The 27,752-nt window shown below is 54.1% G+C and overlaps 1 protein-coding gene across 14 annotated transcripts in view; it reads right to left on the reverse strand.

Annotated features, from left to right (window-relative positions):
• Positions 1-27,752, reverse strand: part of TACC2 (transforming acidic coiled-coil containing protein 2) — a 184,966-nt gene that overhangs the window by 60,984 nt on the left and 96,230 nt on the right. Inside the window, exon 1 of one of the 14 annotated variants that reach the window (XM_036070254.2) lies at positions 12,015-12,290. The exons of 12 other annotated variants lie outside the window; for them this stretch is intronic. In XM_036070254.2, coding sequence (XP_035926147.1) covers positions 12,015-12,082 — 68 coding nt within the window. In that variant the 5' untranslated portion in view covers positions 12,083-12,290. Of the gene's footprint in view, positions 1-12,014; positions 12,291-27,752 lie in introns of those variants that run through there. One more of the 14 variants, XM_036070255.2, reaches the window with a different exon arrangement.

Raw genomic sequence — 27,752 nt, forward strand, 5'->3', positions numbered from 1 at the left:
GCAAGTAAAATGATGCTGTATATTCCACTCAGTTGGGATAAGGTGTGGGCACTGGACAGTCGCCCTCTTGTCCCCTGAAGAACAGCCCCGCCTATTCCAAACAGCCCCCTTGGTGGGCAGCCTCTAAGGCACTAAACCATTATCTATATGGGGGTATAAGACTGGGAGGTTCTTTATTAACTAGGGAGGACCTCAGGGGAGAATTTCAGGAAAGCCAATTTCCAAACAATCCTAAAGAGGAAGGTAGGCTCTTAATTCCATGAATAAGGACCCGTATATTAAACAAGAGAGGCTGCCCAGGATCTTAAGTGGCAAATCTGGAAACTCAGAATTACAGTCAGCTTGTGTGACACAGAGCAAGATAAAGAAACAAAGGTGGGCTGTTTTCTCCCAAATCTGGTCACATGACTCCTCTCTTAACTCCATCAAAGGCTGCCCACTGCCGCCCAAACTCCTTAGCGCAACTCATGAAGCCTTTCAAGATTTGGCCCCTGCAGTTTCCCTCTGGTCCCACTCTGGTCCCTGCTCTCACTCCGTGTACTCAAGCCAAACCCCACACCCTGCCCTCCACCGGCCCTCCAGGCCCTTTCCGGCCCGTCTGCACTGGCTCCTGCTGTTCCTTCTACCTGGCTGCCCTCCTGTCCAGCAGATACCTGCTCAGAAAGGTTCAGCAGAGATGTTCCCTCCTCCATGCAGACCTCCATTACTTCATCTCCGCTGAACGCTAAAGTGTCCGTCCCCGTGCCTAGCACACCCATGTGCATGTTTGGGGTGTACAACATCGGCCTCCCCCAGTAGACCGTGAGCTCCCTGCAGGCCAGTCCCTGTGTCTGTGCATCACAGTGGCCTCCAAGGTACAAAGGGCCCGGCCATCATTCTGCCTCTTTGGCCTCTTCTATCTTACAACCTGACTGATCCGATTCCATCTAATATTTTTTTTTTTACCAATCAAATATTACATCTGGGTATGAGGGCAATACTTCCCAGGGCCCCTGAGATTTGGGTAATTTATAGTGTCTCCAGGAAAGCCTGTACCCATCACCCCCATACCTCTGGTTCCCTTCCACACACCAAGCCAGGAGTGTAAGGCCCGAGTTTTGGAAGAGGTGGTCACATTTGGAGGTGGGAGAAAAACAGTATTCAGGAAATTACAAATAAAACACACGTATTATAGTGTAGTATAATAATATAATATAATATAACATAATATAATATTATTTCGAGCATACATTGGGAAATGCACCGTGTAAAGCCAGGAAAGTGAACACAAGGGACGGAAAGTGCATTATTTGAGAAAGCCCATCCGAACAGGCTGGTTTCTGAGGTTTAGCACCTTCTTTTCCACTTCACAGGCACTAAGGGGTTTCCTCGGGGAGTGATACTAATGCATCCTTTGGCACCAGGTGTCAGCATTTCAGGGTTTTCTTCACCAGACTTCACTAGGAATTATGCTATATTAAAAAAACAAAAACAAAAACCCGCGAGGAGAATACTTCACAAACCTTTATCGTGTCTTCTGCAGCGTCCCCAACATGAGCATGCATCCTCTTCCCTATCTGCAGAATCTCTCACCACCGGGAGGGGGATGGCGTGTTGACCCCATTGCCCGGATGTCATGACTGAGGCTCCACGTGCACAGAGTAAGCTGGCAAAGCCACATGCCCAGGAACCTAGGACAGCTTGGCACTGAGCCAGCGCCACGGTCCACCAGCTTTTCAAGGTGGTCTCTCGAACTCTGTGCTGTTCCTCACAGTGGAGCTGGGCCGGTTAGTGGTGACCCGAGCATGCTCTCCCCGCTTTTTCTTGGGAGCAGTGGGTCAGTTCATCAGGCACCCCCTTAGTCCCAATGCCGCCCGGCTCTCTGGTCCATCTAAACTACACTGGTCGCAGACACGGGCCCACAGCCACACGGCCATCCAGTGAGGAGACGGAACCCTGCTCTAGTCCACTGAGGCCACGTGAAGGGACAGGGCTCAGGGCCCCCGCGAGGGAGGGAGAGATACGGCCTCCGCTCAGCCCCCTGCCCGCTGTCCTTGCATGGGAGCCAGCTCAACCTCGAGGTGGCCCCGGCGTCTGGAGGCAGCCCCAGGACTGTGCAGGCAGGCTGGGTGCTGAGAGCTACGTCCCGGAGAGGGGCTGGCTCCGACACACTCTTCCGCCATCTGTTACTGGAACAGTCGAACGTGACAGACGTCGGGCACGAACGCTCTCCATTTCTGAAGCCCTGCTTGCCCTCATCCTCACAGACAGCGCCTTCAGGCACCACCTTCCACCACAGCCCACCTTGTCCCTTCTTACCTGGAGTCCCTGCCCACTGAGCCCACCTCTACCTAGCATCAGACAGCATCGGCAGCAAAAATCCCAGGAAAACACTGCTGGAAGCTTCCAGCCAGGCACAACTGTCCTCCTCCTCCTCTTGCCCCTTCCCCGTCCCTGGGCTTCAGGTCACTTCTCTCAAGCCTTGCCCTGGTAACTAAAGATATTCACTACAGGTGTCAAAACACCTGAGTTGTCCCCGGAACAGGCTTGTCTCCCGCAACATCCCAGTTAGGGCAGGACATGCAAGCTGAGCTGCTCAAGATCCGTTCACAGACCAGCACGGACTCCAGTGCTCCCCAGCTTCCTCGCCGCCCCCCCCCCCTGCCGTGTGGCTCTTGGTCCATGTAGACAGTGCCTGAGGCAGCAGCACCCAGCTCCCCCAGCAGTGGAGGCGCCGGGTCAGAGGGGTCGCCCCAGGCAGCCCCAGGGGTAGGTCCCCCGTTGTACATCAAAGAAAGTGATTCTAAAGGCCACCAACTCTATACCTTTAGGTTCTGAGTTTTTTTCCAGGTTTGTTTTTTGTTTTGTTTTGGTTTGGTTTTTGTGTGTGTGTGTGGAGGGGGAGAGGGGTCCTTTTTTCCAAAGCCATCCTGGGAACTATCCCTGGAAGAATCCTACCTGTCGGTCACAGGAGACACATACCCTCTTGTCTTTTGAGTTACTCTGAAGGGTTTGTTTCTGCGCCTTCGACCAAAGGTGCCTGGCTAAGTCCACAGGCAAAGCCCTTCTAAGGAAGGAACATTCTAGGGGCACCTGTGGCCAGGGTCACCCTCTCAGACCCTAGGCTCCTGGTCACAAAACTTCCCGTTTAGCACTTACAAACTTTGCCAGTCACTGGCACTCGAAGACTCGATGCCCACTAGACTCGGGCTGTCCTGCCACAAGGGTGGACTGGCCTTGCACTCCCGGCCCACTGCCTCACACTCTGCCCTCCAACCCCTCTGCCTGCTTCCCCAACAGCAGAGTCCCTTGGGGACTGATGCTGTGAGGACCTTCTCTTCCCGGCAGCCCTGCCCTCCAGAGTGTGCCTTCGGGCCATTCTCTCTCCCCCTGAGCATTAAAGGAAACCAACACAGTCCTAGGATCCTCTTCCAATCGATCGAAGCTGGGCCAGGAAATTCCATGCATGACCTACACGTGTACAGATGTTTTCCCTAAAGTAAAGCCAGCCTCTCTAGCCTTCTTCCTGGAAAATACAGACCCCTCCAGGCAGGCCCCCCTAAGTAGAACCATTAGCAATTAGCAACTTCCACCAGGGCCCTGATGAGTGGCAAAGAGGAACCTCTCAGAAGCTGGGCCCCTTTGATCCAGACTGTTCCTGAAGTTCCAGAGACCCAGATCTGATCCCCATTAGAGACGGTGCTTACCCGGGAGAGCCACGGGAAACACGGCTCCTCCCGCAGTGAGCCAGCCACACACAGGTGGGCAACTCTCACTGTGACATTCTGCTCCCCTGGGTTTTCTCCCCCAGCCCAGACAAAGAGCAGCCCGAGCTTGAACAGATGCCAAGCTTCACGCTCGACAAATGGCATATCTTTAGCAAATTCCCACTCGGGATGAACACGGTAAACAGCCCCCTTCTTTGGAAACTGATCTTTAGAACATCCCTGAAGAGATGGAAGGAATCAGGGAAAAAAGACACTATAGAGCAAAGACACAAGCTAAGACTCAAGGGTAGGCCACGGTCACGGGCCCACGGGCCATCATTTTTATCCCCAAATAAACTATCCACTGCCTTCCTCTGGGGAGAGAGAATGTGCAATCTAAGCTACTTCACTGCCCTGGGAGGATACTCCGATCCATGCTTATCAAATGATACAGTCCATCTCAAAATATTTTTTTTAGCAAATCCGAAGTTAACGGGAAGAGACAGAAATGACTACTGGACTCTGTCTGAATGAAGACCAGCAGGAAAGCCCTGAGTGGTGTTTCACAAATGATGTGCTTGTGAGATGTGAAACAACACTCTGTCAAGAATAGGCTCCCCATGACTTCTAAGATCCTGGACGTTTCGGCTCTAAAATTCTCTGACTCTGGTTCTCCACAAACACCTTGGAGTAAGTGAAGCCCGGATGCTGAGAGCAAACTGGGCCCAACAGTTGGCCTGAGTTGTCAGCCGCGCAAGGACACGGAGCAAACTGAGCCCCCACCCCTGCCCAGAGCCAGAGACTGCTGCTGCCTCCATTTAAGGACAAAGCAGAGGAAACCGTGGAAGGGGCCAACCCAGAAACAACCCTTCACAATCAGGAGGGCTGGCAGGTTCAAAACGTGCTCTGGGAAGCCCACCAGCCCAGGAGGTACTTTTGTGCACAGCCACGGGCGGCCCTGTGCAGAAGACCCACCTTCCTGGCCCCAGGAGCTGCTCTCCTTTGCAAGGGCTAAGACCGCAGGAACAAAAGGAATCCACTGCTGTCCCCGCCACCCCCCAGCCTCCTCATAAGCCTCTGGAGCTCAGGCAGCAGCCGCCCCGTCCACCCAAGCAGAGCAGCTTCCTCAGGTAGGAAGAGATGAAGGCAGGCAAGAGACACCAGCCGAGAGATGGCCAGAGAGCCGCGGGGCAGAGCACACTAAGAGCAAACCACACAGGAGGGCCGAGGAAGGAGGGGAGAAGGGGAGACAGCAGGGCAGTGGTGTACGTGGGAAGGAGAGAGGCTCCAGCTGGCACCGACTGACCTGCCATCAGCTGCAGCCTGCAGTGCACTTTCTTGGGATGCTCTGGACATGAGCACTGAGGCAGGGTCACACTTCCTTCAACCAGGGGCACCGGCAGGTTCTTGTGCCACCACATGGCGGCGACGGGCAGGCAGAGCACCGAACTGGCTGTCCCTGCGGCCGTGGGTCCAGTCCTCACGTGGGGCCCGCAGAACCTTAACGCCCGAGGTCCAGCCAAGCGCTTGCTGTCCCTCCCAGTCCCTGGCTGCGGGGCCCCTCCGCGCGGCTCAGTGCAGGGCAGATGTGCCCATGACTGATTGCGCCGGTAAGACTCATTCATCTCTTCATGCACGTATTCGCTCAACAAGACCCTTACTGAGTATGTACTACGTGCTCAGCGCTTTGAGAGATACTGGGGACAAGCCTAACAAACAGATCGCTCTCAGGACAGTGAAAAGAGACAAAGCAAATAACTACACATGGGCAGAGTCTTATGAAGAACTCACATAAGAGAAGGCTACAGAGCCATGCTGTCCAACACAACTGCCTCTTGCCAGACGTGGTGATTTTAATTAAAATTTAAAATCCAGTTTCTTGGAGTGCTCAATAGCCACATGTGGCTGGGTGGTTATCATACTGAGCAGTGCAGATTATAGAACTTTTCCATCATCCCAGAAGGTTCTACTGGACAGCACTAGAGAGGAATGGCAGGAAATGCTCTCGAGGATTGAAGCTAGAGAAGGAGCCAGCCTGGCCAGCACAGCGCTGAATGCTTTCTGGACAACCTACAGTGTGTGCAAAGGCCCTGAGGTAGTTGAGCGTTGCACGTTCGAAGAGCTGACAGGTGATCAGTGTGGGTGGAGAACAGTTGGCAACGGGAGGTGGGAGGCCAGCCCCCACAGGGAAGCTAGGACTTCAGACGGAAAGCAATGGGAAGCAGACACAGGGAAGGGCCATGATCCAGTCCGTTTAAGGAAGAAGGAAGGAGAGGGAAGAGAAGAGCAGACTTCACGACCAGGTTTCTGGGTAGAACAGCTAGCTGGCTGGGGTGCCGCATGCTGAGATAGGGAGGTGGGCTGGGACCGGGTTGATGTGTATATAGGTTATTTGTGTTGGAGAGAAGGAAGGTTATCAGTTCAGTTTTGGACACATGAAGCCCAAGCTCTCCGTCAGAAACCCGAGAGAAGATACGAAGTGAGCAGCTGGGTAAGTGCGGTGCTCAGAGGAGAGGGAAGGGTATCAACCAGGGCGTTCTTGATACGTAATAGTACTTAAGTCCAAGAGACATCTTGGGGAGAGCAGAGAGATACAAAGAACGGTGGCCCAGGCCAAAGACTTGAGGACCCCTGGGCTCATATACGGTCATGAGGGTAGGGGACACGCATCCCAGCACTACACCAACCAGCTGTATGACTGGGCGGGGGGTCAGCAAACTACAACCCACCGCCTGCTTCTGTAAACAAAGGTTGACTAGAATGCTGGTTTACTAATTGTCTATGACTGCTTTCACACTTGAACAGCAGAGCTGAGTTCTTGCAACAAAGACCATATGGCCTGCAAAGTCTAAAATACTTATTCTTCAACCCTTTATAGAAAATGTTTGCTGAGCCCCTGCTTTAAGCTATCCAGAGACCTTGGTTTCCTCACCTGTAAAATGGGGGTGGAAGCACCTGTCTCAGAAGATTAGCGGATATAATATTTCTATAATGGGAAACACCCAGCACACGAAAGTTTCTGCTAAATCTAGTCTGCTCAGCGGAGGGCTGCAGAACTTCTCACTCTTGGCTTTGACACTGTGGCATCCAGCTGTTTCTGTGTTTGGCGATGCAAACAGCACACACCTGCTCTCCAGAAACAACTGCTAAAGTCAATCTGTAAATATAAACAGAAGCAGTGTCATCTGAGTGACTGCTTCCAACGCAGGATGGGTGTGTGAGCAATTCTAAGTCAGCTCGTCGTGGCCAACCAGCACCTCCCCCCACCCGCCCGCCCAAGACTCCTGTCCAATCTGAAACGCAAGCATTAGTCCATGAACAATTGGTTTTCACGGAGCCACTGTTTACAATGCCTAAGTCCTCATCATTAATCTTAAGGGGAAAGGATGGAATTATTCAACACCCTTTGCTTACCCAGGAACTCAGCCCCGGCTCAGGCAATCCATCTGGCAAGAACAGCCAATCATATTTTAGGCTAAAGTGGTTCCTAGGCAACCAAAGATATAGCCACAGAAAGAGGCCATAGAGAGTGGAAAGAAACATGGGGATGGGGGCCGAGGGTCAATGAGGGGAGAGTGGCCCAGACTCCACCGACCCAGATGTAACACTCACCCGTCTTGGCTGCTCACCCTACCATCAGTGGGTGCCCCATCCCAGTGCCCCAGCAGAAGGGGACAGCATGACTCCCCGGACAACTGGCAGCTACCTGGAGGGCCTTAGAATGTTCTTGGCCTTCGGCTCACCTTAGAGAAAGCCTACAGGTAAGCCCCACAGAGAAAGTAGTAAAGGGCCACAGGGGCCATGCTGGAGAGATCTAGGAATGACAGCCGAGGAAAAGCACCTGCTATGGACTCAATGTTTGTGTCCTCCCCCAAAGATAATCCATATGTTGAAACTCTAATCCCCAGCGTGATGGTATCTGGACGTGGCGCCTATGGGAAGTAATTAGATCGTGATGGTGGAGTCCTCGTGAATGGTATCAGCGCCCTTAAAAGAAGACACAGACAGATCTCTCTTTCTCTCTTTCTCCCCACCCCACTGCCCCCTGCACTCCCTCTCCCTCCTCCACCATCCTCCTCCCCTCTCCCCCACCACCACAAAAGGACCAAATCTCTGCTCCTTTTGCTGTGGCCAGGGAAGCATGGAGAGCATAACCATCTGTAAACCTGGAAGAGGGTCCTCACCGGACGCCAAATCCATCAGCACCCTGACCTCGGACTTAGAGCCTCCAGAGCTGTGAGAAATCAGTGTCCGCTGTTGAAGCGCCCCCATCTGTGGTATTTCTGTCACAGCAGCCTGAACTAAGTACCCAGCAGGTTCCTTCTGGACTCCTGCAACTCCCACTGTATGGGTAACTCTGCAGCTTATTCAATGTTAGGGGGAACAAAACTCTACTAATTTTGTCCAGGGCTAATATCCAAAGTGAAATGTGCTTCCTGGAGCTGAACAGACATCTGCAGCCCACATTAGGGATGCTGTCATTTAAGCGAAATGACTTAGCCAAGGGTCACCTCAAGATAAAGGGCTTTGAAAGCGATCCAGTGAGGCCTAAGGAAAGATTCTTATCAGGAGCTCCAGCAGCCCTCTCTGGCCCCTTCTGAGCTACTGAAATGCCAGCAATCTTCAGGCACACAGTGTCCCCACTTTTGCCACGGTCCGGTGCTCTTGTTTTCTGAGTCTTCGCAGACAAGGCCCCTAACGTCTGAGAAACCCTCTGAGGCAGGTGGGGCTGAGCCAGAGTCCCCGGGCCCTCTCAACAGCCCCCAACCCAGAAAGAGAGGATCGGGAGCCACAGGAAAAGGAAGGGACCAAGTCTCTGCTTTCTCATCTGTGACCCAGATGGGTGCAGAGGTCTGCTCCCCAGTGAGGTGATGCCCACGAGTTCTCGCTCACCTTGGCCACTCTCTCAACTGCTGTTCTCATCCCACCTGCTTGTCAAACCCCAGCCCAAACTCATCAACTTTCCCCCAGAGTGCTCCCAATCCAGTTCTCCCATCCTGGCAAATGCCACATCCTTCTCTTAGTCGGAGCGTAAAACCTTCACTGCGTACCCGCCACCATGTTTAACCTCCCCCCATCCCCCGAGGCCGGCTGCTCCTGGCTTCCTCACATTTCTCCACCTAGCCTGGCCCTTTTACTCTGATCTACAGGAGCATGGGGGGCATGGGTTCCCCTAGCTGATCGGGAGCCCTGGGGAAAGGGGGGGCTCCAACTCAACAAAGGGTAGAGTATGTCCTGCTGCTGGGCTTAGCAGAAGCTAAGCCACAAGGGGCTGCTGCGGAAGGACACACAGGGGCTCAGGCAGGAGCAAGTCTGGTCAATAAGCCAGGACCACGCTCACTTGAGCACTTCCTGTCCTTTCCCTGCTCTTCCCAGCTGCCCACGCCAGGAAGGGAGTGTTTTCTGCAGAGGGTTTCTTCTCTCCCAGCTACCCCTGCTCTGTCTGGAAACAGGGGCTACTGCTGCTACCAGAACTTCTCTCCCAGACAGGAAAGCAGCAGCCCGAGAAGTGGCCCGAGTTTCTCAGGAACCAGGACGGAGAGACTTAGCCAGCTCAGGGCTTCTCAGACTTTCTTCTCTACAGCTCACGGGGCATCTTTACAAATCTCTGGTTAAAATGGAGATTCCGATTCAGGCAGCCTGGTGGGGGGGCTGAGGTTGTGCGTCCGTAACAAGCCCCTAGGGGAAGCGATGCCGCAGTCTGGGGACCATCCTGGGAGGAGCGAGGGCAGGGTCAGTGCTTGAGCCTCCAGCCCCCTGCCCCACCCCAGCACCACAGGCCTTCCTGCTCCTCCAGGCTTCTACTGGCCAAGCAGGAGACCCACTCACCTACCCCACCCCCACCCACTTACCGGACTGCACTTAGTACAGAGTGAAGCTACCAGCCAGGGCTACAAAAGCTGCCCAAAGGCACCCCAAACCTGAAATCAGAAGGAAAGAAATCCTGGGACTAAAATAAAATTCCTGCGGGCACTTCCGAATCATCTTGCCTCCCCGTCTTTGGGTTTCACTCTCCCGCATGGGCCCAACTCAGGCCCACCTTTCCGCAGAGAAAAAGGAGAAATGGTCACCCTAGTTTCCAGGTGTCATGGGTGGTGTATCCACAGGTGTGCACCCCGAGTCCGTCTCCATCCCTGCAACCCTGACAACAGCAGAAGCTTCTATGTCCTCCACGGACCATGTGCTGCACCGTGCTGTGTACTACTCACACACATGTGTTTTTAGGTGCATGGAAATACATACGACCACGAAAGGCTTGTGCCTGTACAGAAAAGGGGTGCTCTCTTAACACATGTTTTAAAACCTCTGGACTGGAAATGAGCAACTCTGTACTAGTAAAACAAGCCCTAGTTATTGAGACAGCAGAGATGGGGTTTTGGAGAAGAATAGTTGCTAGGAATGGCAGCAGCCCCAAACATTCCCTCTCCCTTCATTTCCAAAGACAAAGAGGTGAGGGGGATGGAGAGTGGGATCTGTGAAGGAGTAAACGGACTATCCTAAAGATCGCTCTTTAGAGACACGGCCCAAGTAGCAGTTCCGGGGAGAGACACCTCAGGCTGGTGCACAGGGACGACCTCAACCATGCAATATCGATAAGCAGCTTCCAGCAGCACAATGTGGCCAATCAGCCTGGAGTTTTATTGCAACACCACTATCCCCACAGGGCAGAACCTTGGGGGCCTTACCAAAAGGCAGCTTCTGCCTTAAACAGAATCTCCCCCAAACTCAGCCCTCGGCCAACAGAATACTGGTCATTTGTTAACTCGACAGGGAAAGAAGGCAGGGATGTTGGCGGCTGGTGAGCTGAATTTCCAATGGCCGAGGAGCATATTTTCCCAAACATGCGGTCACATTGTCTTTTCCAAGTCTTGAACGCTCTTTGACAGGCGTGAATCCTGATACCAGCTAGCTGGTGACTCCCACTTATTCACTGATTTCCAGTTTAGAGACTTCTAAAAAATAGGCTGGAATTGTTCTCTTCTGCCCAGGCTAGAGCCTTTCATGGGGATACATATTTCCACGCATCTAACAATACTACACATGGAAGAAAAACACGGTAGGCGTAGTCCAAGGCTCACGGCATTAAAAAAAAAAAAGTCTCCAGCTTGATGTGCCTCCTGTTGTAAGAGGACGCTTTCCCAAGCTACAAGGATGAAGACAAATGATCGGCGCACACCTGCTCCTAACTATGGTTCGCTGCTAAAGAGAAAACCATGAGGCTCAGCCTAGCATTACATCACCCCACTGAGACAGCTCCTCATTGAAGCCCAGGCGTGGGGACCAGTGAGGAAGCCCCACATGGCACCAGGTCCCTACTACAACACACAGACCAAGCCCTGCTCATCTCTTAATCTACACATCAATGGCTCTCATGAACTGACCACTTTACCTACTGCCCCACCCCCAAATCCCCCCAAAATACTCTTTTCTGAAACACATTCTTCTCTTTGGGAAAGCAGAGTAGGTAAGCTGGGATGGGAAGGCCCACTCTGGACATGAGCCTGAGCTGCTGAAAGGTGCCCCCAGTAGCCAGATCTGCTCAGTAAGCCCCATCCTCCAGGCACGCCTGGGAAGGAAACAGAGAAAACCATACAGAAATGGCAATTCTAACTCACACACATCCAGGATAAAGGCCACTTCTGGGCAAATCAGCTCTGTGGTTTACAGAAAAGATCGGATTCCTGAATCAATGCACAGTCAAGCCCAGCTTCGAACGGTGGACCAATGACAAGACTTCAGCTGGCTTCACTGATAATAGCAAGCAGCCCTGTCCTCGACAGTGTTCACCGGAGTGAGTGTGGATGCTTAGGCTAAGAGGACTGTATGTCTACCAGCCATGATCCACGCCATCTGCCCGGCCACGGGACTGACTGCCCCTAAACCGGTCTGTCTCCATGGGCCCCAAGCTGCCACACTCAAGGGTTCTTCCCAAGAGGCCCTTGTTGATGCCCGGCTGTTCTGTTGCAGGAAATACCACTGTGCTGGGGGTGCAGAGTTAAGATGCTCATGGCAGGAGCCCCGGAACATGCACTGGGCTGCTGAACAACTGAAATCGAATGCCAGAGGGTCATTTCTGCCTCCCCCCCTTCGGGGCGGGCGGGGGGGCCTTATCCTGGGGCTGCCAGATGCTCATTCCAGAGGGAGCACCTCATGCTAGAAGGAGCAGCCACAAGGCAAAGCCGCGCAAGGCTGCCGAGAATGCTGGGCCGGCCAGGGCTCCGGGCTGCCGCGGCATCAGGAGAGGCGACACTAACAAAGCCCAGGCAGCCTCACCTCCTCCCGGGGAGGAGGGGGGAGGGTTCCGGGCTGGCCCGACGGAGCACTTACATTGCCTCGGAAGCCTCCAGGTTCGGGTCGCTGGCTGGGACTGGCTGCAGGGACTGCGACCCTCCCATCCTCGCTGCGCCCTGGCGAGCACACTAGCCGCGAGCGGGGCCAGCGTCCGGGCGCGATTCCTCCAGCGGGGAGCCGGGGCGGACCGGCCAGCGGCCGGGGCTGCTGCACTGCAGATGGGAGCAGCTGCTGGCATCCGTGGCGGCGGCGGCGGCGGCAGCGGGGAGCTGCGCCTGAGGGCCCGAGCAGGAGCCCGGGGAGCGAGCGCCGCGGAAGTGTGTGCGCGCGCGCGAGTGCGGCCGGCGCGCGCCTAACAGTGTGCGCGAGCGAGTGCGGCCGGCACGCGCGGCTCTGCCCGGGGCGCGCGAGTGTGAGCGTGAGCGCCGGTGTGGTCCAAGCCGAGCTGCTCCTAAACCCCCCCGGCAGCCCGGCTTCTGTGTGTGACACGGTGATGTCATCACCGCCGAGCAGCCCCGACGCCTGCATCCTCACAAAGCTCCATCGCAGGCTCCGGAAACGGGGCCGGGGGAGGGAGGGCCAAGACCCTCCCTCGGCACCCGCGCCGCCTCTCCCAGCCTCCCCCAGCTTCCCCCAGCCTCGCCCCGACCGCCCGCATGGTGTGGCTTTGAAATGCAAATGCACGGCGGGCTGCGGGGGGGGGGGCAAGGAGGGAGGGGCGTGGTGGTCTCGGCAGGACTGACCACCAAGAGAAGTGGGGGTAATCTCACCCCGATTGGCTCATCCCTCCAGGAGGAAGGGAATGGACTTTCCCACACCTGGGGGTGGGGTGTGTGTGTGTGTGTGCAGGTAAACAGGCTGCAGTGGGAAATGGACGAGATGTGTATGTGTGCGGTTTCCCACTGCCTGCTTCTGCCTCCTTGGGGGGGGGGGCGGGGAGGGCAGGCCTGGAGCAGACGGATGAGGCTTGTGCACCAGGGAGATTCCAGGGCCTGGCTCCGGGCTCACAGCGAGCCCAGGCCCAGCCTCCAATTTGCTCACAACAATGGGGGAGGGGGGCAAGGTGGAGAGAAAGCAGCACAGGGCCTGCTAAGGGGTGGGCAACTCTACCTTTGGCCACCAGAAGAATTCTCCACGGAGAAGCCCTGAGCAAGTGCTCATCCTAAGCAGAGGCCAAGCAAGCTGATATGCCCGTGCCAGGCCCCTAAAGCCACTAGCTGTCCAAGGAAAAGGCAGCTTGCTGTGACCTGCAACCAAATGGCCCATCTCTGTGATTCTAAACACACCCCATCAGGGTGCCCCCAGCACACACTGCCATGCCCTGGCTAGGACAACAATGTCCACTTAGCCAGGTCCCCCACCTGACTCCAGCTACCTTAGAAAGGTTCAAGGCTGGGGGTCCCGGGCCTTCTCACCAAAAGCTACTAGAGCAGGGTTTCATGTCTCACAGGTTCAGAGGTTCGGGGCACACCTGGGAGCCTGACCATCTGCCCCACAGCTCTACTTTCAGTGTAACTGCATTCTGAGCTCCAAACACAGGCCGGCAACTGAATTAAAGTGAGTCCCTGAGGGTAAGCTGAAAATCCTTCTACACTTGCCCGACATGTCTTCACCCCACGGCACAGTGAGCTTAAAATGCATCTAACCTGTGGCCAAAAGAAAAATAAAATGAAAACAGAACTGCTCAAAGCATTTTAAAATTTCCTCCAATGCCCTGAACGTTTTCTGAAACTGTGGCAAGGATGTTTGGACAGGACCTCTTGAGGTTGTGGCTCATAATGTCAGGATGGTTCTAGACTTCATGGTGGCCTGCCTTTCCTCTGTGCCTGTTTAAGATTAGTGTCAAACCAAAAGCCAGAAAATCAAAACTGTTTCCCAGGATGCAACAACATGAAATTTCCAGGAAACACTGAGAAGGTTTACTTTTGCATTTCCATGAAGATGGCTAATGACTGTGTCCATCTTGCAAGGAGGGTCACTGTCAGGGTGGCCTGAGGAGGCTTGCTCTGGGGAGCACCTCCTGGGCAGCCGTCACTCACTGTCAGGGAAGGATGTCATCTGGGGGCGAGGATCCTGCCATGTGTTCTGTGTTCGCCTCCAGTGCCCTGAGGCTTGGTTTCCCGTTAGACAGCTGATCTCTTGGGCCCTGGGGACAGTTGGGAGTCCCAGCAACCTTATCATGTGGAGCTGAAAATTCCATAAGCCCTAACCTAGACTTAGTTTTTTTGAGGAAAGCGACCCCCTCCCTGGGCACGGAGAGTATGGCCTTGAGCCAAACTTAGCACTACACCAGTGAAGAACCACAATCAGAACCTATCTGCTTTTTTGTTCCTGACACATGAAAGCACAGAACAGCCCAAGTGTCCTCACCCTCCGCAGGTAGGGGTTTGCTGCAAAAACAGGAGAGGGCTTTGAAAGGAGACTGGAATTCAAATCCGGACTTCTCCCTCATTTGTGGGGTGGCCTGGAGCCAACCACTTAACCACCCTGAGCCTCTGCTTCCCCGGCTGGCAAAAGAGAGAAAGCATCTACTTTGCAGGGTATTAGAAATTAAATCAAATAATATATATGTATACATAAGGTCCCAGGAGCGGGACTCTAACTGGTGCTGAGCAGTGCTAATTTTCTTTCCTTCTTTATGAGAAGCATTTCCCCCTAAGAGCCATAAAGGAAATAAGGAAGCAGTAAAATGAGGTGCTTTTATTTCGAGTCCCCACTACTCTAATGTCATGACGCACTGACACTTCACAGGCTGCCACCAACTCAGTGATGCCAGATATACCCCAAGAACCAGGGGAGAGACAAGTGCAGTGTGGGGACCGGTGATGCCACACAAATCCAGACATGACGCGTTTGCGTCGTGACTTCACAGAAGAGCTTCTCACGCCCTCATTGACGACCTCTTGATGCTCAGTTTACACATAACTGAAACAAATTTGGTCATCTAGTAATTCAGCCGACAGAAAACGTAAAATGAAAAAAGGGGGTGGGAGGAGGGAGAGTATTCCAGAAGGACAAGGGCTTGCTGTGGGCTTCGGGTGCGCCCCGAGTTCCTGCGCTTGCTCTCCTCCTCTCTCTCTCCCTCCTTCTCCCTCTTTGCCAGCTGAGGACACAGCAAGAAGGCTGCCTTCTGCAAACCAGGAACACGACTCTGGCTGAGGACCCCGTCACGCCATCACCCTTGCAGCCTCCAGAAGTGTGAGCGGTATGTGTTTCTGTCTGCGCCACCCAGACCATGCTGTTCTTGCCATAGCAGCCCAAGCCAACCAAGACAAGCTGCTTAAGATACATTGATAGAACCCAAGAAGAACAGCTAAGAAAAAGCGAAAAGATAGACAAACTGCTCAAAACAGCAGTCTGGGGCCATTGGACCCCACGTCGATGCTCTGTGGACCCAGCCCTGGGTTATGGTCATCCATAACCCAAGACTTGCTCATGACACAGACACCACCCCCTCCCCCGCCACTCCTGCCTGTCCACTGCCTCCCCCTCCTCCTTGCCTCACCCCGTCCCACCCCGGATCATTCCACAAAGGTTAAATCACGGGTTTGTATAGTGAGAAAGCACAGATTCCATCCGGAATTACTAAAATGCAAGCAGTTAGTGCTCCAACCACTTGCTCCCTCAGGTACGCACACCCGCACTGAGCACCCACTCAGGCCATTACCTAGGGCTGAGGCTACAGATGCCATGCCCATTGCTCCCCTCTGCTGACTCCGGACCTTTCTTCCAGGAGGGACTGCCTTCACGCAGCCCAGCGGTCCTTCCTTCCTTACCACCTCTTTATTCCCAGCCTGTTCTCCAGACTTTACCCTGGCAGCGCATTTCCCCTCCAGAGCAAACCAGCGATCCCTGGAGCTTCTAACCATGGCTGCAATGAGATCCTGAACTCAAACAGCTCCTCTTGGGGCCTTTGAACCATCGCACACATACTCTGGGACCCTGATGGCAGGCTAAGCCCACTTAGGCAACAGACTCCCCTACCAACCCCAGACACCCTAGAAACCTGGATAAATCAAGGGATGCACCCATCATTTCTAAAACTATTAGCAATTCAACATATATCATTCACTTGCCATGTACCTGGCCTATAAATGTTGAATAAGATGAGCCTATCCTCAAGTTACTGACACATACCAGAAAGATAAGCAAACCTGCCAACCCTCTGTAATTGAGAGATAAACTCTGTGGCAGAGACTCTTAAATCCCAGTGAGGTGCAAGGGCCTGAGCCACAGTCCAGGAGGGCGAGCCATTTGAAGCACCTCTGATACCCCAAGAAAAACAAACTTGAGCGGCTCTATCTTTGCCCGCAGAGGAGTCTCTAGTTGCCATAGCACCCACACTCTCCAAACAGCACTGATAGACCCCTGCCCTGCTAATTAGCCCAAGCACACATGCTAAAGAAAAGTAGGTCAGATCACAGAAAAAAACCATCTGGAGAGCACAAAGAATGAGAATGTAAACACAGATGGAGAATGGCCCAGGTCCTGTTTCTTCCAGTCGCTGGCCTTTGCCACCGTCCACTACCCCGTGGTGGGGGCTGCAGGGAGGCGGCAGGGAAGCACATGCGCCTTCTCTTTAGGGAGCCCAACTTTAGCCAGGCTCCTGCTCTGACAGGACCATCACTGCCTGCTGGCAACTTGCCCCTCCCCTGGGGACCCCCAAAGTCCACCCCATGCCCCACGACTCTGTTGCTCACTGCCCTCCCCTTGAGGTTCCAGCTCATGGAAGCTCTTCCATCTCAGGCCTCCCGTGTGGCCCACGTTCTACATCCACATGTGAACATAAGCCTGAGACCAGCAGGACCGGCCAGTGAACAGGACTGGGGGGCGGGAGGGTGGGCAGGAATGGCATACTACTGGCACTTTCCCCACCAGGATTTACAAATCTGGGATCCTCTTCCCTGGGCTTTGGAGACACAGCTTTTATGTCACACAACCTTGCTCCAAAAGCTGACCATGGCCTTTGAGAAGAAGTCCCAATTCCATATCCTGGCCTTGATCCTGTGACTTGCTCCACCCTGTCCTTGAGGGGGGCCAGGGTCCTCCCTGTGACCTCACTGCCGCAGAGGCGCCTCTCCCCACCGTCCCCAGCTCTCTCAATGCCTCCTGGGTATCAGCCCTAGCTCCCAGCCAGCGCCTGGGAGGGTCAGTCCCAGCCAGCGCCTGGGAGGGTCAGTCCCGACCAGCGCTCAGACTTCTCTCGACTACTCACAGGTCAGAGCCTTGGCACTTGCTCATCCCTTTATCCATGTGTCTGCACCTGCACTCCACTCCCCAGCCCTGCAGCGTGCCCCACGCACAGCCAGGGCTCCATAAACACATGCAGGTGACACCTCAAAGGGCATGGGGAGAGGTCCTGGCAAAAGTCTTCAATCATCTGATCAACAGAGAAAGAGGAGAAGATTGATGGGTTCTTTCATTTCCAGGGCCACGGGTATCTATTTATCTTCTAGACTCTAACATTCAACCTCACATGCTCACCCTTAGGAGCCTGAGTGGTTTTCTTCGGCTGAAGCGCAAGCTCAGGTAAAACACCATCTCTTCCAGAAAGTTCTTTCCCTTTCTTCTTGGAAAGGGCTGATCTACTCTGTTTTCCTTGCCACCTTCACCATATCTACACATGACACCTTCTAGATTTCCTTCCAAGCAAAGACAGCTCCAAAGACTACCCTTCATGGGGTAAATCCTTTCAATTCTGTCATGATCGAGAATGGAGATTGAGGGTTTTACTGTCACACCCAGAAAGGCACCCCAAAATGTACTAGAAAAGAAATCGGTAAAGAGAGATGAGACTCACTTTTATTTCAAAATTACAAATGCAGGTTACAATGTTAATCTTTGATGCCCACAAGAAGGCAGGCAGGCAGGCAGGCAGGCTGGTGCGGAAAACGCCAGGTCTACGCAAAACTTAAGTTAGTGCCGAGAAGTCTCATAGAAGACGAAATAAGAGCCTTGAAATCCTTCTGTCTTTACCAAATTCATTCAACTCCTTTGAGATGGAAATGGTAGAACTCCTGAGATCATTTTTTAGAAAATATACCCACCTATATTTAGAAAAAATTTAAGCTTGCAATTCAAGAGAGCACAAAAGAAATTGGGCTAGAAAAGGTGTATAAAAGCCAGAGGGGGTAAGGTTATTCCAGAAGTACTTATCGAACCCTTTGTTGGAATAAGCTGTAAGTCTGGCCCTGAGTTTCCCAACAGCCACAGCAAAGAGGGAAACAATCGCGGTCAGTTACATAATTCATAAAACCCAGCAGGTTTAAAAAAAAAAAAAAAAAGGCCACTCCACGATGAGCAGGTGTCTTGTGACTGACGTTCTCAACATACTCTCTCCCGTGGGTCCTCAGCCAAGAGACCGTGCCTACGGTGGAACATGCCTTCAACAACAGCCTTCCACCCATATAACATTCACTGCCACGGGGCTGCCTCTGTGAGCAATCGGCATTGCCTCAGCTCCCTCCAGCAATCAGTAACATCAGAAAGCAAAGAAGTTCCCAGAGGATAGATTTCGAGTTGCCCCATCCCGCGGAGAGTGTCTCCAAGCATCCACAGTACCACAGCAACAAGGTTATAGAAGAGGAAGTGAAGGTCAGCCTGAGGGGGGTGTTCAGCAACAAAGCAACCACTTACAGACTTGGTCCTCCCCTCAAATAGGGAAGGAAGCCCCTCCTGGCTTCAAAAATCGCTGCCAATTGTCTCTTGATGACTGTCGGGGCACATACACAATGCCACCGACAGCAGAGGAAGCTAACACCTGGTATAAGACACGGGACACCTGAAGTCAGTGAATCGGATCGTGACACCCGAAGCCGTGACAGGTGGTCATCTGTGAGCCACTGAAGAGGAGAGCTCGGGAGCATGAAGAAGAAGGTGGCTTCGAAAAGGGAATGTCAAGATCAAGGAGCTGAGAAAAGCCCTTTGGAAAACTGTTGAGGCCCCTGTGGATTTATGGTGAAGGGACTCAAATGTGAGGTGAGGAATACACAACCCTGAAAATCAGGCAGAAAAATTGGGCCAGACTTCTTTGTTAGTTCTAAATATTGGCATATGGTTATCATGAAAGCCTACATCTTGTTAAATATAAAACTTACTGTTTTCGTAATTCTTCATTTCTTTTTTCAAGGTAAAGTCGCAGTTAAACCCTTTCTGTGCTATTACCATAAAACTCTGACTTATTAAGCGGATTCACTTTTAAGTGGCCTTTCTCAGGTAATAATTGTCTTTTTCCAGACCTGTTCCTCTAACGACTTCTATAAACTAGGTTTAAGGTCATAGGCAAAAACTGGGTGGCCCAAGGTGGACGGCGGCCAAATAAAACTGACCTCCAACATTTAAGCTCATATTTAGAGATAAAATCAAGTTTCCCTCAAACCTGGGAAGAGACAAACAGGTGACACACTGCACCAGACGCCCCTCTTTCAGACCAAGAACATAACCAGTGTTATCCCCCTTTCTTCCCGGGGAAGTATTTCCAAGAACAGAAAATTCCATAAGCACTTTCCCGTGCCTCTTAAGAGAGCTTAAATACTGTACTTAGTTCAAACGCTGATGTGTTAATCCACTGAGTTCCTCTAGGGCTTAAGTTGACGGGTTTTAGAGGTTACTTGGTACCAGGAAAAAGAGATCTTTTAAGAAAAACATTCAGGTGTAAACAGAATGGGATCTCCCAGCTGCCAAAATCAGCAGTGGAGCTGGTTTCTGAAGCCAGACTGGAGAAACGGGTTGAGAACTTCAGGTCCCACCTTCTGGTTCCTCCCTGCAGTTCCAAAGAGGCCCTTCCGGGTGGAAATGCTTCCAAGATGAAAACACAAGCCCATTCAGCAGCTCCAGGGGTCTTGCTCCTTCCCTCACTGTAAACAGAGAGGGGGTCCTCCTGAAGTCCCGGCCGAGCAGCGGCCCCCTCACGAGGCAGGCCATAGGTCGGCTGGTCTGGGGGGCATCACTTTCCACGCCTCAATAGCAGGGACACAGAGTCTGACGTGGGGCCGCCCTAATTGGGAGCAGCGCACTGAAAGCCAGGAGCTGAGGACCAGAACTGCTGACTCAAGGCTCCAGGACGGAACAGAAATCCAGAACGGCTGGGCCAGAAATAGCATCCATGAGCACCTACTGACAGCATAATTAGCATAACGTCTGAGGAGAGAGTGAACGAGTGTGTGTGCGTGTGTGCGTGTTGTGGGTACACCCAAGTGCATGTGCACAGACGTGCGTGCGTGCATACGTGCACAGCCGTGTGTGTGTTCACGCGTGCATTACCAAGCCCTAAAATATTTCCCTTTTCATAACCATCCCAGCGGGCCCGTCTGTGCAACTCCCGCTGCACCCTGTCTAGTCGTCGCTGGATGCAATTAGCCTGTAACTGTGTCTGAGGATAAGGGATTACTTTTCCTAAATACTCAAGATTTTTAGGAATTGATTTGTCCATGTGAAGACAATCTTGCCGTGACAACAGACTGACCCAATTCCCCCCTCATCCCGCTGACTTTAAGGAAACGTGGGAGAGGCGCCACCAGGTTTCCTAGCAGCTTTCAGAGGCTGATTACTTATTCAATTTTGACACAGAATAAATGCATGGTACATTTACATGGTTTTGCATCTCGTTAAGTTATGAATCCAGAAAATGACGAAGGGGTCCTGCTTTGTGATGGCCCAGCCTGGGAACGTGCCTCCGATCCCCAGCGTGGGTCGGGGGGGCTCCTCCTTTGTTTCTGGGAGGTCAGCATCTCTCTCCAGAAGGGCCTGCCCTGACCCCTTCATCCTAGGGTAGCATCCCCCCAGCATCCCCAGCATCCAGTGTCTCCTTAAGAAACAAGTCTGGGCAAGGTGGGCTCCTGGAGGGCTCAGACCATGCCCCCCATCTGCCCCATGGAATGCCCAATGCTTAGCCCAGAGCCAGGCACATGGGAGCCTCTTGACCGCTATGTGGACATAGGGCTGGATGGACATCCTGGGGGGGGGGGGCAGGACAGACCTGTAATTAGGGACACGCAGGAGAGAGGCCAAAACTGAAATTCGTTCCAACTGAGGCCAGAGCATAAGGAGAATCACTGAAGCAAGCCTAGGTCTTCCCACCGCCATCACATGCAAGGCCCAGAACCGTGCCCTCCAGCTTCCCTGACAAGTCTTGCTTTCTGTGTGTGGGATTTGGGGGCGGGGGAGAGGGGAAGGCTGGGTGCCCAGGAATGAGGTTTGAATTAAACTCTCTTCCTCACTCACCTAATTCAGAAAGATTAATGGATAATAGGGGAAACTGCTCATTTACCTGAATCCTTAAACTGACCCAAAGAAGTTACCAAGCCCCTCTGGCCCTCAGGGTCCTCATTTGTGCAATAAAAATAAATAGGACCTTCCCACCAGCATGGATATTGCGAGGTTTAAATGAAATAACAGATGAGAGGTTCTTCGTACAGCCGAGCCAGGAATCCAGCAAGCGCTCAATACGCGTCAGCTATGCCTGCTCCTGCAGCTGTGTCATGGAGAAGCAAGAAGTCACTCTGTCCTGGGGAGAACTCAGTGTCCCTGCCCCGCCGACTCTCACAGCAGCCCCAAGACACCAAGTCCAGAGCTCCTCATTCAGCTGGCAGAGTCTGCCGAGACACCCAACCCCAATGTTTCCCACCATGGCGTTGCTCTAGGAGCTTGTGACCTCGGGCAAGTTCCCGACCTCACTGGGCCTCGGTTTGCCCATCTTTAAAATGGGGCCAATAAAAATGGGGAGGGAGGGGAGCCCCATTATCTAAACTTGAGAAAGGCCACAGGACCTTTGATGCTCAATGAGATGGATTTTTAAAGTCAGGAGCAGGGGTACTTATTGGGGGCACAAAGTGGGCAAGTCATCCCCAAAGAGCCAGCCGTCCTTTGCCTTTTAGCCAGGAGTTAAAGGGCTGGGACTGCACACTGGGTGGAACCCCATGGGGGATTACACCCCTCCCCTCCTGAGCCCCAGCTCTGGGCAGCATGGGGAAGAAAGGCTGGTGCCGAGCCTGGGGTCCTGGGTGACTTGTCCTGGGAGCCCCCCCACCTCAGAATCACTGCCCAGCCCGGGAATCCCGGCCCCTGCAGAGTCCCCTCAGGAGAGTGCGGCCCCCGTGTGTGGGAGTCACTGCTGTCTCCCCAGCACCAGCTTCAGAGGCCTACACAGACATTCACAAGTGAAGGAAGGAATGCAAGCCACGAAGACAGATTCAGATCCTCTCCATCCCCACAGCCCCCGCCCACGTTCAGGCCACCATCACCTCCCACCTGGACCACCAGGACAACCTCCAGTGGCCCTGTGACCTCCAGCCTCCCCTCGCCACCCACCCTCCCCTTGGCCATCAGAGATTTTCCCCGCAACTCGACTGGGTCCTGACTCTCCCCTGCTTTAAAAGGAGAGACAATCCTCCTTGCACATTGTGGGTCCCAGCAGACTCCTGGGACCCTGGCTGCAGGCCCCTCCAGATCTGACCACCACCCGCCCCACTTGCTACTCTCTGCCGCTAACCTCGCCACTGTGCCCCGGACCACCTGTGTCCCTCCCACACGACCCCCCGCCCCAGTGGGTCCAGGCCTGTCCTGACCTGCTGCCTAAATCTGCTGGGCCTCTCCCTCTCCCACCAAGCCGTGGCACCTGTGTGTCCCCCTCGGCAGGACCTCTACCTTCTTCACCCTCAGCAAACACCCACTCGCTGGAAAACTCAGTGAAAACACAGGTTCCCCTCGGAGCCTCCCCAGCTTCCCCAGGCAGAGTAGGTGCTCTCTTCTGGCTCTTCTGTTCTGAACTCTGTGGGAGACTTCACACGCTGTATTATCGCTGTGTCAGTCTCCATCTCCTTTCCCCCAGCACTCCCAGCACCGCGGGATGTCGGCGGAGAGCTGACACTGATGAAATGCCTCCTGTTTGTCAAGCCCTGAGCGACATTCTTCATATATCTCATTTACTCCTCACAATTACCTCCAGGATGCGGGTACCACTAGCCTCATTTTAAAGATTTTGGTAAACTAAGGCTCAGAGAGGTCAAGCAACTTGTCTAAGGTCAACAGCTCTTAAGTGGGCCAGAGGCAAGTCTCTCCAACTTGATGGCCCTCCCCCTGCACCACCGCACACGTGGGGTATAGCACAGAATCAACCCAGGATTCGTACGCTGAGTGGGTGGATGGATGGATGGATGAACGAACGGACAGATGGATAGATGGAAACAAAGCAGAAGTGCGCACTACATGATCTGCTTAGACTCAGAGAACCTGTCACCTTCCTGAGGCTGCCGCATCAGGCCCGTGACTTCATCTCATGAGCCTGAGTATAAGAGAAACTAACTTGCCAAAAAGGCAGCAGAACCCTAGGCAGGGAGGGGCCTTGAGGCAGGCCTGTTCTGGTGAGAAGCCCTGCTCCTCCCCTCCCTCCCAGGGGCCCTGTCTTGGCGTGCAGGTCTATTTCTCCCCCTCCCCTTGGGCAGCCTATGACCAGGCCTGCTGTTGGCAACCCCTCTTTCTTCCTACCTCCAGCCGGGTCCGGGGGCTCCAAGGCATACACTTGGCTTGGAAGCAAAGCAGCCTCCTAAAGTGCAAAAATCTAAAATTATCACATGGCAGCCAACATAATATGGGGCCAAGGGCATTACCAGGAATGGAGCGGGAGCCCCCAGACCTTGCACTGCCCTGAAACCTTCCACGTGCCGGAAGCTGAGCTCGGCACCTCCAGCCACACCCTCACTGGCTCCTCACAGCTCCCCCGTACCGTCTGCTCCCCATGTCAGGTCGGACTCCCTTCCAGGCTGCTCGAGGGGTCCTGGGACTCCGATCCAGCAGGGGTCACAAAACTGAAGCTCTGTAGTTTCTCCCAGCTGTGCTCCAGAGAAGGCCCAGCTTCCTTCCCAGAAGAGGGAAAAGGAAGGACATGGCTCGGGGCCTGGGTCCCACCTCCCCACACCTGCTCTGCCCAGACTGAGGAGGCCACCTTCTACGGACTCCACTGGTGAAGTAACGGCCTCCCCCCACCATGCCCCTCTGCTGAAGCCAGCAAGGTGGGGCTTCCAGATGCGCCCCCCCAAGCTGCCCAAACACCGGCTCCCATTCCCGAGACCGACCGGCAGCCAGAAGCCCCAGGTCGGGTGGCCCATGCCTGTCCCGCCAGGAGGGTGACACTCTATCGCATATCCCAGTCCAGTCTGGCCTGTAAGAGGTGGTCTTTCAGGCAGGAGAATGCGTGTAATGACACGTGGCTTATGTGAATAAGGAACGAGCCGGATTAGACACGAGTCCGCTCAGCACAGTACCTTGCTGCCAGAGAGCATCAGCATCTAAAACAGAGAGGAGGGTCCTGACCCCACCAACAAAATTAACCACTGAGCTGGCTGCTGGCAGACACACCTGAGTGCAAGGATGTGCAGCATTTTTCAAGGGGGGGTCACGTCTCTGACCTGGGGGGAAGAGGGGACCAGCCAGGGCAGGGCCGGGGAGCCGTGTGCTGCCTCCTCTGTCAGGAAAATCTCTCAAGTCGGGGACAAGTTCGCAGAGAGAGATGGGAGCAATTTAGGGCTGCCCGAAGCGGGCAGGGGCCAGGGGACATCTCCCCAGAAGCCCCGGTGAGCCAAGGCCACCTGCCTGCCCCCGCCCCAGGCGGCGGTCCGGGGCGGCCTTTCTCAGGGGTGCTACGCCCTGGGCCCCCTGCGTCAGCATGGAACCACATCCTCCTCGCAAGAAGCTGCTTCTCCCATCTTGCATCTTCCAGGTCCATCCAGGCAGCCCTTGGCCAGGCCTCCAAGTTACCCATTCCTTTGGGACAGCGGTCCCCAGCAGACCGACTGGCAGGTCAGCTCTGGACAGGGACGTTGTTTGCTCAGGTTCACACCCACCTGGCCCATGTGCCAACATACCAGCCTCTTTGCCACAAGCCTCCAGAAGGTCCAAAAATGCATGGTCAGCTGTGGCAGCCTTGGCATGAGGGAGGGCTTTGGACCTGCATCACTGGAAAATTCTTGATCGTGACTGGCTTCAGCCTCCTGGAGCTCAATGCATCGCTGCATGATGCTCTCAAGACCACTTCGTAGGCAGGGGGTCTGCTGAGTGCGGAGGCTGCAGAAGGGCAGGGCTGGAGGCGAAGAGAAGGCCAGAAGCCTGGCCACCGCAGCGGACAGTGTCCCTCCCAGGACAAGCTCTGGCTTTAGGCAGGGTTGGACATGAAGCTCTCTCTCCTCCCCATGGCCTCTCTCAAAGTCACATCTGTTCTCCCAAAGGCTTGTATCCTAATGATTACCAGCGGGTATGGGGGGGTGGGGGCGGGGGCCCTGAAAACTCCGGGAGAAAAGCCATTTGCGCTGGAAATGTGGGGTTGTGTCATCATTCCCAGAGCAGTCGTCAGAGGCAGAAGGAGGCAGCAGGAAGTCGCCCAGCATGCTTGCAAGGACAGAACATCTGTCAATTCCATAGTAAGATGTGCCCGGGTCTCGCTGCCCCGCCACTCCCCTCCAAGCCCAAAGAGGGGAAGGCAAACCACAGAGGTCGGGGGGGGGGCGGGGGGGGACCGGGCCACGCCTGTTCATGGTGAAAACACACTGAAGGTGCCCCAGCTCCAACAAGAGAAGCCCAGCCGGAAACGGGAACGAATACAGGATGTGCTCCAACCCGGGAGACCAGTAAGGACCTCAGACTCTGGCCCAGGCTCAAGCAACAACTTCCATCTCAGCAAAATGAAATTTTCACTGGTGAGTTTTTTAAAGTAATTTGAAAACCTCCAGGGACCCACCAGAGGGGAAAAGACAAGTTTTATTTGGATCTGTGGATCTAGGCCATGGCCCCGTGGCTAAAAGCAGCCAGAGAGCGAACTTGGCACCAGCCCGCAGGTGCAGTGGAGGGCGGACGTCAGCAGCAGAACCACAGCCACACCCGGTCCTGTCCTGGGCCACTGGGCCACCGGGCGGCACATGGAACCTCAGGACACAGAGGGGGGCGGGGAGCCCTGGTCAGTCCTGAAACCAGTCTTGCCCTGCCAGGCAGCTGGAGAAAGCCTTTAAAAATGCAAATCTAATTGTATCTCTATCGGGCCTTGGGCCTTCTGGACCCTCTCAAAGTAAAGCTCTAGGAGCCAGCAGCCCAGTGGCCAAAGCTAAAACGAGGTGGGAAAAAAATTAAAAAGAAAAAAAAAATAAAGCAGTATTATCTTATGACCCGAAGTATAAAATAGATACCCACCAGTCCATCTTGATAGAAATAAATGAGGGAATAAGTGGGGACTGCAGTTCCCCCAAGGAAGAGGGATTCTGCCGGCAGGTGGCCTTCAGACCAGAGCAGCGGCTTCAGCCCCTCCGTGGGTGTCCAGCCTGCCGGCTGCCCCTGCACACTTCAGACCTGCCAGTCTCCATCGTCACATGAGCCAAGTCCTTAACGTAAATTTCTCCGTCTGTATCTATATATAGATCCTACTGGTTCTATCTCTCTGGAGAGCCCCGATAATCCGTTTGCTCACGGAGGGCATCCCCACTGTTAATGTGGACACTTGCCTGCAAGGGGAAACTTCAAATCAGCTGCAGCCCAAATGACCACTCATGGCATCACAGATCCAAATCATCACCACCTTGCTGGTGCCATCCCCAGGGCAGCTCACACCAGGGCCTGGGGGGAGGGGGGCAGAGACCACCAGGCCCCTCCTCTCCAAGGGCAGCAACCGTGGAGGGAAAGCTTTATACAGTATCTGCTTAAGTCCCTGGCCAGACCCTGGTGGGAGAGAGCGGAAGCTTCTACTCCATCACCAGCTGGGGCAAGGGGAAAAGACACATGTTCAGAGGCTTGGGGAGGGACATCTGCACGGGCAGCAGCTGGTGAGGTGCTGGGGACACAAAGGGAGAATTATTCCCAGTGGAACTCGGCTCATTAATGGCACACTCATCAGGCCCCCTCACCCCACCCAATCCACCCCAGACACGTGGAAGGGGCTATTTAAAGACCCAGCAAGCTGCTTCCCTCCACCCCCGCCCTGTTCCATGGGGCCTTTGCGTAGACACAGAGGAGGCCCCCTGCAATGCAGCCCACCCGCCCCCCCTCCAGCCAGGCATGAATGCTTCCTGTGTTAGGCTTCAGCAGAAACTGGCGTGTCTTTGATGGGAGGCAGTGTGGGAGCTCGGGACACTCTGTGAATTGTCTTGTTTGATTTTGGGGAGTGGACTTTTGTATGATCATTCCTAGTACTTTTTTTTTTTTTACAAGCAATGAACTCTGTGAATTGAGAACTACAGTACAGCTTTGCAAACTCCCTGGGATACACCCCCAAAACCCAAGGCTGAGAAAAGCCAAGGCCAAGAGGCTGACGGGTAACCAAGGAGCCACACCTGGGACAGGTGGGGACCCCTTGGGTGGGGAGGCAGGGGTTGCACGAAGATCTTCAGGAGAGAGAGGTCCCACATTCAGTGGGTGAGTGCCCCCTGCTGGCCATCCAGGGAAATGCCTGGAGGGCAGAGAGGCCCCCTGGGAGGGGGGACTTGGGTAGGAAGGACAGCCAACTGTAAACACACTCTCAAGCAAAGAGCTCAAAACGGGTTTGATTTTCTCCTTTGGCAAAAAGCAAGGCTATCAATGCCGTCCACAGGCTAAAGCTTGGGAACGAGTCCTCAGGGTGGGTTGGCCCTCCCAGCCTCTCTCCGGCTGTCCGCACTGCTGCCCACAGGGGAGCTGGCTGCCCTGGGCACCCTACACTCAAAACACTGGAAGAATTCATACTCTTGCCCCAAATCCCTGTGGCTGCTTAGCAGGTACCCTCACCCCCGAGTTCCGCCCCCCTGGCCCTCACCTGCTCTG

This window comes from Halichoerus grypus, chromosome 7 (assembly GCF_964656455.1).
Source record: "Halichoerus grypus chromosome 7, mHalGry1.hap1.1, whole genome shotgun sequence".
Taxonomy (NCBI): Eukaryota; Metazoa; Chordata; class Mammalia; order Carnivora; family Phocidae; genus Halichoerus; species Halichoerus grypus.